At 41.2% G+C, this 11119-nt stretch overlaps 1 protein-coding gene across 1 annotated transcript in view; it reads right to left on the reverse strand.

The window, feature by feature from the left end:
• LOC308102563 (myelin transcription factor 1-like protein) overlaps positions 1-10818 on the reverse strand; it is a gene marked incomplete at both ends in the record, with an annotated part of 51409 nt that extends 40591 nt beyond the window's left edge. Inside the window, 3 exons of the mRNA XM_080452333.1 lie at positions 2393-2455; positions 5674-5707; positions 10764-10818. Of these exons, the coding sequence (XP_080308459.1) occupies positions 2393-2455; positions 5674-5707; positions 10764-10818 (152 nt within the window). The remainder of the gene's footprint in view (positions 1-2392; positions 2456-5673; positions 5708-10763) is intronic.
• Between the last annotated feature and the right edge of the window lie 301 nt (positions 10819-11119).

The raw sequence follows: 11119 nt of genomic DNA on the forward strand, positions 1-11119 counted from the left end.
TACACAGTATCACTATAGTCATGTGATCAACACGGATCTGTCCGATTTCCCATATTCCATCCTCATTGCCTAAGGTTGGCTTCCAAAGTTTGCAGGATTGGTCCGTTTTGAACAAAAAGCCTCAAAGTATACACACAGCTTGGGATTTCCGTGAAATTTCACACGCACATTCCCACTAGGCCGAGGAAGAAATGCCACCCTTCTCACATTGGCCTGTTATAGCGCCACCATCAGGTCTAATTTAGCAAAACACATTTTTGGAACAAAATGCCTCAAATCATGAATGTAGTGTCAATGCAAGAATAAATGGCACGGTTGCCACCCTTTTCACATTGGCCTATTATAGCGCCACCAGGAGGCCAGAATAACGTACCTGACCTGGCGGAGACCTGTGCTCCGAGGAGCACTTTTTCTAGTTTAACTCTCAGATGCATTTAGTAAGTAAGTGAGTGAGTGAGTGAGTGAGTGAGTGAGTGAGTGAGTGAGTGAGTGAGTGAGTGAGTGAGTGAGTGGCTGGCTGGCTGAAAAATAGCAGATCTACAACAAGCTCACAATGTGTCGCATCGCGACGCATTGTGAGCTTGTAGATCGGCTATTTTCAAATGGCCAAAATATATATATAGGGCTGAAGTGGTTAGTGTATGTGTTGTAATAATATTCAAAATCTACAAAGTAACTAGTAACTAAAGTTTTTAAATAATTGTAGTGGAGTAGAAGTAAAAGTACTGAAAATTGGAAATACTCCAATAAAGTGAAATTACCTCAAAACTGTACTTAAGTACAGTACTTGAGTAAGTGTACTTAGTTACTTTAAACCACTGGAAAGGGACAGGTGCTAATAGAACCACCACAAGGGGATCAGCAAATGCCAGCCACAAGGTATAGTAGCAATGCACAGCAACACTTTTGGTCAGTCATCTTATTCAGTAAAAGGGATATAATACACTTGTGGAATGCCCTACCAACTAAAATAACAAAAAAGATCTCAACATATTTAATAAAAAGGTTAAATATACTGGTTGAAATCAAACAAAGCTGTGAACACTATGTAATGCACGTTTTAAAACGTTAACGAACGTCACTGCTTTCATTTGGGAATGTTATTGCTTTTGTACTTGTAGCTTCAAGCACGTCCATTTTTGTAACTGATTTTTTTTTATCTAGGTAGATATTTGTATAGAAAGGCCTCACCAAGGACTGGGGTCGCAAATTACCCTTGGCTACTGTAAAATGCGGTTTCATGTTTTTATAACTTGATACATTTTATTTATTATTGTCCTTGTCAAATAAACATATAAATAAATAGTAGTAAATAAAATCAATCCTCCGAAAAATCACCTCTGTTCAATGAATGTAAATGTCACTCTCTAAATAAGGTTTACGGTACTGTTTTTGCCCCCATTTAGTAATTCCACATCCTATGAATTATGCATGCGTTTGATCCTCCAGAGTTTGGGTAATTAGAGTATCCACAACAAAACAGACCGCCATAAAAACAACAAGCCAGTGACTCCCTTTGTTGACGAGACACACGGCGGTGTCAGGATACATGGGAGCAGTGGTGCACTTAAGTAAAAGTATCAATACTGCAATGTAGGAATACTAATAATAATCATACGCAGAATGTTCCATTTCACAAGTTTTCAAAAAATATATATTTTGAAAATAGCAGATCTACAAGCTAACAATGTGTCGCATCGCAACGCATTGTTAGCTTGTAGATCTGCCAAAATATAGGGCTGAAGTGGGTGATGTATGTTTTGTAATAATAATCAAAATCTACAAAGTAACTAGTAACTCAAGTTTTCAAATAATTGTAGCGGAGTAAAAGTACAATTACTGACAATTGGAAATACTCCAATAAAGTAAAAATACCTAAAAATTTTACTTAAGTACAGTACTTGAGTAAAATGGTAAATGGTGCATTTATATAGCACTTTTATCCAAAGCGCTTTACATTGATTGTGTCATTCACCCACACATTCATGGCGGAGGAAACCATGCAAGGCACCAACCTGCTCATCGGGAGCAATTAGGGGTTCAGCGTCTTGCTCAAGGACACTTCGACACTAACTCTGGGGGAGCGCCCCAGCCCGGGATCGAACTGGGAACATTGTGGTTTCCAGTTCATTCTACCCGGCCACTCTACCCCTGAGCCACTGCCGCTGTACTTAGTTACTTTACACCACTCCATGGGAGTGCTTGTTTCGTTTCACTCAATGTCTCAGCATAATTTGCATTTAGCGAAGCTCTGGATTGGCGTTTGGTGTGTGACATCACACCTCATCTGAGTTGTGTGGCCTGCATCAAAAGCTATGACATGGTTAAAGCTATGGGGTCACCAGCAGACCCAGCCCTAATGGAAGGAGAGAGGACGTTTGGGGGTTCATACCTGCGGTGTCGGGCGTACTTCCCACTAACGTGACCAGAGCCATCGCAGCCTGGAGTCGGACAGCTATAGAGAGAGAGAGAGAGAGAGAGAGAGAGACACAGGAAATATTAGTAAACAGGAAACGGAACTTCTGAACGATGGCTGGTTACCTGATAAAAACGCCTGGTGGCGTTAAAAGTTTAACAGCGTTTGGCAGGTGGCTAACACACACACACGCGCGCGCACACACCCACGCGCACACGCATACACACACACAGACGCACACACCAAATCAAGCTATACATACCAACAAGAAGTGTGATGGAGAGGAGAGGAGAGGAGAGGAGAGGAGAGGAGAGGAGAGGAGAGGAGAGGAGAGGAGAGTGTACTTTAAGGCACGCACGGCACGCACGGAAGAGGAGAGGAGAGGAGAGGAGAGGAGAGGAGAGGAGAGGAGAGGAGAGGAGAGGAGAGGAGAGGAGAGGAGAGGAGAGGAGAGGAGAGGAGAGGAGAGGAGAGGAGAGGAGAGGAGAGGAGAGGAGAGGAGAGGAGAGGAGAGGAGGTAGTGTCAGGCTGAGTATTGATTGATGGTATTGGCCTCATTGATGTCAGCGCCAAGGACGCAATCAATACACTGATGGAACACCTGGAGGGCTCACGCTGTGTGTGTGTGTGTGTGGTGTGTGTGTGTGTGCGTGTGCGTGCGTGCGTGCGTGCGTGCGTGCGTGCGTGCGTGCGTGCGTGCGTGCGTGCGTGCGTGCGTGCGTGCGTGCGTGCGTGCGTGCGTGCGCAGTGGTGGAAAGTAACTAAGTACATGTACTCAAGTACTGTACTTAGGTACAATTTGGAGGTATTTGTACTTTACTTGAATATTTCCAATTTCCAATACTTTTACTTTCACTCCACTACATCCATCTGAGCATGCTCAGTAGACATAATCACATGACCAGAGAACCAATGTTCAGGTGGAGGATCAGGTGACTTGGTGAGTGTGTGTGTGAGTTGGAAATGGAACTGTCTTCATATCCTCCCAGTGGTGGAAAGTAACTAAGTACATCTACTCAAGTACTGTACTACAATTTTGAGGTTGCTTTACTTGAGTATCGCCGTTTTTCAATACGTTGTACTTTTTTACTCCACCACAATTATTTCAAAACTTAATTTCTAGATTTAGATTATTACTGATCTACCTGTCACCTTGTGAGCTTGTAGATCAGCATTTTTTGGGAAATGTTTAGACATATTTTGAAATTAAAACACATGTGTTCAACACATGAGTAAACGATAGAAACAGAGTAATTTCTTGGGTGAAATAAAACCAATCGGAGTACTAATACTTTCACCACTGGTAGCTCCTTACACCTCCAGGACTTGGGGTGGCGCTGTAGGGAATCTCTGCCATCCATATGACTGGACAATGACTGCTTTACTAACTAGAAGATGAGCTGCTTAGACCTTCCAGAGAGTAGATCAGTCCTGAGCAGATTGATTTTAGGCCCCATTCACACCCAAAGTTCGATATAAACTCCGGATCAGGGACCAAATGTTAAAATTGTTGCATTGTTGCATTTGGTCTGGTTAGCGTTCACACGGGACTTTGTTAAGCGAACCAAAATATGTAAACAAAATGACATGTGGTCATACAGGCCGTTGATCTATTGACGGAATAGGCTATTTCTGGGGGAAATTACTTCACTGCCAAACTACAATGATTTATTGTCACAAGGATGTATGACGAGTACATGCACTGTGAAAAACGTAGGTTGGGGAACTCGTAGGTTGTTTAATAAAACAATAAATAACAATAGTAAATTAATAACAGCTGCCCTAAAGCCAGTTCAAAACATCCCAGTGCTTATACAGGGGTCAGGAGGAGTAAAAAATAAACCAATCAGCTGAACAAAACATATTGAAGATCAGCCGATCGGTTTAGCTGTTTTGTTCCTAGGGCGTTATGGGCATCACTTCCTGTCGATTTGATCCCTGATACCTGATCAAATCGACAGGAAGTGATGCCCACAACGCCCTATAGGAAACTTGTGGATACAGTACCATCTGTCTATGAGAAGATAGTTCAATCAAGTGCTATCTTGGGGGAAAAAAAGAAACCCAGGCAGTAAATGCTGACTAAGGGCCTGGTCTCATATGCGCGCCAGACGCTATTATTATTATTTTTTTTGCTCTTCATCTGACATTCTCAACACGTGACACCATCGTACGACGAGGTCTAAAGAAATCAGAGCTTCACATGTTTTTTAGTATTTTTTTTACCGATTGAAGTTGTTAAGTGATGGAGTGCTCTGTCTCCTCTCCGGCACCGTCTCCCTGACCACTGTTGCCGTGGTAACGTAGTGGCGAAGATGGGGTGTGCTGCTGAGGTGACCAGTGTGTGTTTTACTGAATGGAATGAAACAAAGCAAACACTCTCTGTTATGAACCGCTCTCTCCCACTGCAACACCGCGGGATTACTGCTCGATATGCCACTCCCAGGTGTGTGTGTGTGTGTGTGTGTGCGTGCGTGCGTGTGTGTGTGTGTGCGTGCGTGCGTGTGTGTGTGTGTGCGTGTGTGAAGCAGGGTGTTGCTCAACAAGCCTTGAAGTTTCAAAATTACATTTGAACAATTTAACTGAATAATATTTCTTTATTTTTACCCCTTTTTCTGTATGTCGTTATGCCAAATAATTCCACCCAACACACTTTTGTGTTGTATGACTCTTGCCAGTGAGGAGCCCCCACCAGGAGGACGTAGAGCCTTCGTCCTACTCGCCCAACACTCCCCGCTGACAGGTGCCGCCCCCCTCAAGCCCGTAGGAGTACATGCAATGATATCACCCTCCCCTGAACATGGGCCAATTGTGTTCGTGTAGACTCGAACCCAGAACCACCGTGGTGGTCGGCAGACACTTTAGCACTGCGCCACCCTGTCCTACACAGTTATGATTATTATCATTATTATTATTACTAGACCGGTGCACTATAGGGGAATGATGCCAGTTGGGAATGCATGCCCCACCCAGGTTATGTTATACCCGCTGTAACCATTGTAAGACAGACATACAGACAGACAGACAGTTGCAGACATTCATAGTTTTTCGGGTTCTCGGAATTCTTGTTGATCCGATCGAATTGCCACCTGGCACATTGGCACACACACCCCCGGGTCGTCTGGGGAAACACGCGCCAAGTTTAAGGTTGTTCGGTCAGATGGCGCCCGAGACAGACAGACAGACAGACAGACAGACAGACAGACATGGACAGAGATTCCATGAATTTATAGATAGACAAATTATGAAACACCAACCTGAATAATTCTGTAGCTGAAGCTTCCACTGGAACTGGAGAGAGAGAGAGAGAGAGAGAGAGAGAGAGAGAGAGAGAGAGAGAGAGAGAGAGAGAGAGAGAGAGGGGGAGGAGACAACATAACTTATTTATTTGTCGGCCTATAGCATTGCGTTGCAGAAGAGTGTCCTGTCCATGTGTCTACAACATAATTAATAACTTGAGAAGGGGTGGAAAAATTTAAATGAAATTTGGCAGAAATGATCTGCAGGTTGACCTACTAAAATTCCCCTCCTGCTGTCTTGATATTCTGCCAACAGTTCTGCCGACTTTGGAAAAAAAAAAGAAAACATGTTTCAAATCGAATTGCATGGCCTCAGATCTTCTACAAACTGTCAACACAACTCCTGTCTCAGGTTTCTTCCGACTAAAAAACTGCAGACATCAGACAAACCACGGCGTAAAAATACGGACAACTCACATACAGTTTTAAGTTGGGAAAGCATCTGTGTCATTTTAGATTTTAACCACTTTAAACATTATTTTATACTTTGGCTATTCAAAAATAGCAGATATGTAAGCTTTTATTTATTTGCAATTTTTTGCTGTTCTTTTAATATATAGCAAACATTTGTATCTCAATTCTTTGCTTCTGGGGGTCCCTGGAACAACATATTTTGAGACGGCGGTCGGCGGCCAAATACATATAATTTTGGGGGGTCCTTGACAAGAACAAGTTTGAGAACCACTGACAGAAATGTATAGACAAAGACATAGAAAAACAACATTTATGATGTTGTACATGATATAATTGTAATCACTGACCATCAAAACATCGGTGTAGACATCACATATTCTGTATTATCATGTTTGGTTCAGGAGTTATGATGCAAAATACATTATTTGGTAATGGGGGAAAGTAAAATGGCCGCCAGGGGGTGTTTTTGCGATGGCTCTATATCTGAAAATGTTTAGGGTCCCAAACTGTACACGTGTACCAAGTGTCATGCTTTTATGAAAAAGTGAACGATTTTCGTCTCAATCCACCGGACTACATGAATATTATGAGCGCAGTTTCTGTCTCTATAATGAAATGCGTGTTTTCCCCTGAGCACAGTGGAGAAAGGCTGATTCAATTATTGGAACTGATTAAACTTGATTCCAGGTACAAAACGAAAAGCTGCCACCATCTCATCTTAATGAAGAGTGCCGTAGAAAGCTGGACATTCACACAATGAGGGAGAGAGTGCATCGTCTCCCTCACCCGTCCACCTTTAGCCATGAGAAGTTCAATGATGACATGCAGATGTTATATATATTCAATATATATACTCAGCTCGCCTCTCATTGAAAATGTAATTACTAGATGCATCACCAGTTGCTTAACACTAGCATGACTGGGGTTTCATTATCCCACACACTGCCTGAAAAACGGTCTTTTTGATCCCCAAATCAGGCTATTCTATAGGTCACTGTCTCCCCTCTGTGCTCCAGACGAGCTCACACCTTCTCCCCAAACAGTGGGGGGTTCCATTGTCTTCTAAATAGCTATTAAGATCTCAATTGCGCTCTGCTGAGTCAGTGAGCTCACTCACATATGTTGTTGCAGGCAGGCAGAAACATAATAAAATAGGCTAACTTGTAATAGACCACCGAAGTCCTGACGTCACTCGTTCATCCCCAGGTTCGTAAAGTAATTTCGCTATGGAGAATAACATTGGGTCATCATAGAATCGTCTCATAAGAATTGTGGTCCAAAAATAAACAAACTGTCTCGGCGATATTGTCAGGGAGGAGGTTCTGTATCGTTTATGATAGTCAGTCACTCATATTTGATACTGGCGAAAATGTTACTAATTCGGCGGAAGTAACATTAGCGTTTTCTCGCCGTCAGTTGATGCTTCATATCCATAAGAGTAAAACCTCCAGGGTCATTTGTTTATTTTTGGAACACAGTTCTTATTTGACGTGATATTAAATACGTCTATGGGATTCAGAATGGGGGTGGAAAACCGCGAACCAGGTAGACAAACAAAGGATGTGTAAATTACGTCAGACTTTGGTGCTCTATGGTAACTGCAGATTCTGTATGTAAAATCTTTATTTTAAAAAAGCGTATAAAACAGCTCGATCTGTAGCAGTACATTAAACTCTTGAGTGAAACATGGATATCCTATATGAAGCCTCTGTCTAATTACGTGACTGTCTCCATTGTCCAAAACACATGGATATCTCTTGACAAACCAATATTATTATTATTCATAATAATACTATTCACATTATTTGCCTATTATGCCTAAGCATAAAGCGTCTCCTTCTATCATCACTTTCCACGTCATTGACAACAGCGCAACACGTGAACACGTTGGTATATTTCCACATGTGCCCAATCCTGCGCAAAATATCTGATCTACAAGCACAAAACAGTTGCTGCGTGACAAGCTCTATGCTTGTAGTTCTGATCTTTTTTCCGCCGCTTTGAAGTGAGAGTTGAAAATGTGTTGCCAAATTTTGAGAGAGAAATAAGCAGGCAGGTCTATGAAAATGTTACTGCATGCGTTGTGCCCTGAGAAAACAGTGAGACATGAAGCAGTAGGCTAGTGTGTATTTCTGTCTGTCTCCTATATGTCATCATGATTTGTGATTTGTGTATGTGGGGATCTCATTTTTACTTCCATGTACTGTTTTTCAGTTTTTTTTTGTCTTACTAAATAAAGTACATTAATCAATCAATATTTGCGTGTCAGTGTGTTTGTCAGTAGATATTATTATATGAGAGCTAAAGCATACATTTCCATTTCCAAGGCCATGAAATAAAATATGTATTACAATAATTTCAAAGACATGTCTATCAAATATGGTTTTGTAGAAAGGCAATCAAAGGTTAGAAATAACAGCAACAAAGCAACGTTTATTTTGTTTCAAACAAGATTTGCCTCTGAGGTGTAGTGGAGTAGAAAATTATTACCATTATAATGTAATTATATATATATAATTATAATAATAATAATAATAATAATAATAGAAAGACGTGAAAAACAAGCCCAAAGTCGCTTATAATAAGCAGACATGGCAACATAGAAACAGCGCTGCGCAGAGGTTTCTCTCTCTCTCGCTTTCTCTCTGCTACACTATAAACATGCTTTACACAATGCTTCGATGAAATACAGCATTTAGAGGTTAGATTTACGGGAACAACACAGTTATTTTATTATTATTTCATTATTAGTAGGTAATGGACTAATGAAGTCCCTTGGCCAGGCTGAAAATGCAAATCATCCATTAACTTGAACAATGAGTGTCGGCGGCCCGGTCTGCGGGGGTCTTGAGGTGTCAACTGCTCTTCTCTGGGGGAGAGCGGTCAATTTAGCCGAAATATAACGGCTGAGATGGTATATATGGTGTTTATTTCATATTTATAATACGTTTCAGAAAGAAAAAAAAAACGGAGATGATTTGAAACAAATATGTAGGAAAAGTCATAAAAGGGGAACTTTCTCGGAGCTTCATGAGAGAAGTTAATCCACTTTCAATTCTCAAAATCGTCCAGAATGACCGGCTAGTCATGCGAGCCTGAATTTCAACAGTCACATTGAGGGCTGTCACGATTACAAATTTAAGTTGACGACTAATTGTCCCTCAAATAATTGCGATTGACGGTTTAATTGTGTGTTTGGCCATTGAACATTGGAACATTATGAAGCCTTTTAGGCTTCGTAATAAAAAATTGCACCGGGCAGATATGACAAATAACTGAAATATACAAAGAAATTATTCACATATTTAATACATTTTTATCATGTAAACATTGCAGAAATAGCTGATATACAAGCTTAAAAGGCGTCACAAAGTGACGCCTTGTAAGCGTGTGTAGATCAGCTATTTCTGCCTTTGTTTATATTTGAAAATGTGTGAAAATCAATTCAACATGGAAACGATTATGACGATTATGCAAAAATAATTGCGATTATCTCAAATAATTCCGATTAGATGATTATGTAATAATTGTGACAGGCCTAGTCACATTAACACCATGAAAAAGTCAGCCTAGTATCACCTTTAAGAATATACCAAGGATTAAAGGACATTATGTCTCAGCAGGATTTGGAAAAACGTGTCCATGCGCTCATCTCCAATAGACTCGACTACTGTAGCCTAACGGTGTCTTTACAAGTCTCCCTGAAAAGTCGATCAGAGGGAGTGCGGTTGGTTCAGAACGCCGCTGCTACCGAGACAGTTAAAGTGGATCATAATCACTCCGGTTCTCAGATCTTTACACTGGCTCGCTGTCTGTCAAGCGATTGATCGATTCTGATCTTGACTTGACGTGTCATTATGAACCGTCGTTCAGTGGTGTAAAGTAAAGAGTACATTTACTCAAGTACTGTACTTAAGTACAATTTTGAGGTACTTTTACTTTACTGGAGTATTTCCAATTGTCTATACTTTTACTTCTACTTCACTACATCTCAGAGGAAAATAGTGTACTTTTACTCCACTACAATTATTTGAAAACTTTAGTTACTAGTTACTTTGCAGATATCAATTATACATTATAAAACATACATCAACCACTTTAGCCCTATTTTATACATAGGCCATTTGAAAATAGCCGATCTACAAGCTCACAACGCGTCGCAATGCGACACGTTGTGAGCTTGTAGATCTGCTATTTTCAAACATTTTAGTGCTTTTACTTTTGGTTCTTTAAGTACATTTTGATACCAATACTTTGGTACTTTTACTCAAGTAAAATTTTGAATTCCGGACTTTTACTTGTAACAGAGTACTTCTACATTGTGGTATTGATACTTTTACTTAAATAAAACATGTGAGTACTTTTTCCACCACTGCCGTCGTTACAGTGGTCTCATGGACCATGACTGAACAGCAATGCTGCTGTACAGTATGCAGTTAGAAGAGACAAACATGAACACATTTTTTAATCTGCCTTTTAGTTTGACTTGCTACTAAATGTACCCTGTTACATCAAAACCACTTGAATACATGCATCAGAGACAGACAGACAGACAGACAGACAGACAGACAGACAGACAGACAGACAGACAGACAGACAGACAGACAGACAGTCAGACAGACAGACAGACAGACCTCTCACTCCTTTGGACCGCGTTCGATGCCGTTTCTCCACCACACTAACCTCCATCTGGACAGACAGACAGGAAGAATAAAGTTAACACAGTGAAGTCAGACAGACAGACAGACAGACAGACAGACAGACAGACAGACAGACAGACAGACAGACAGACAGACAGACAGACAGACAGACAGACAGACAGACAGACAGACAGACAGACAGACCTGGTTGGTTGTGGGTGTCTGTGCTCCAACTGTTTTGTGGTCAGTAGCCGTTTGTTTGTTTTAAGCCAACTTCACACGTCCTCTTCCTCCCACCTCATGATCTGAAATAGACACAAGCACGCACACACGTGCGCACAGACGCATGC

The sequence above is a fragment of the Gymnoscopelus braueri genome (genome assembly GCF_963280865.1).
Source record: "Gymnoscopelus braueri genome assembly, chromosome: 16".
Classification (NCBI taxonomy): domain Eukaryota; kingdom Metazoa; phylum Chordata; class Actinopteri; order Myctophiformes; family Myctophidae; genus Gymnoscopelus; species Gymnoscopelus braueri.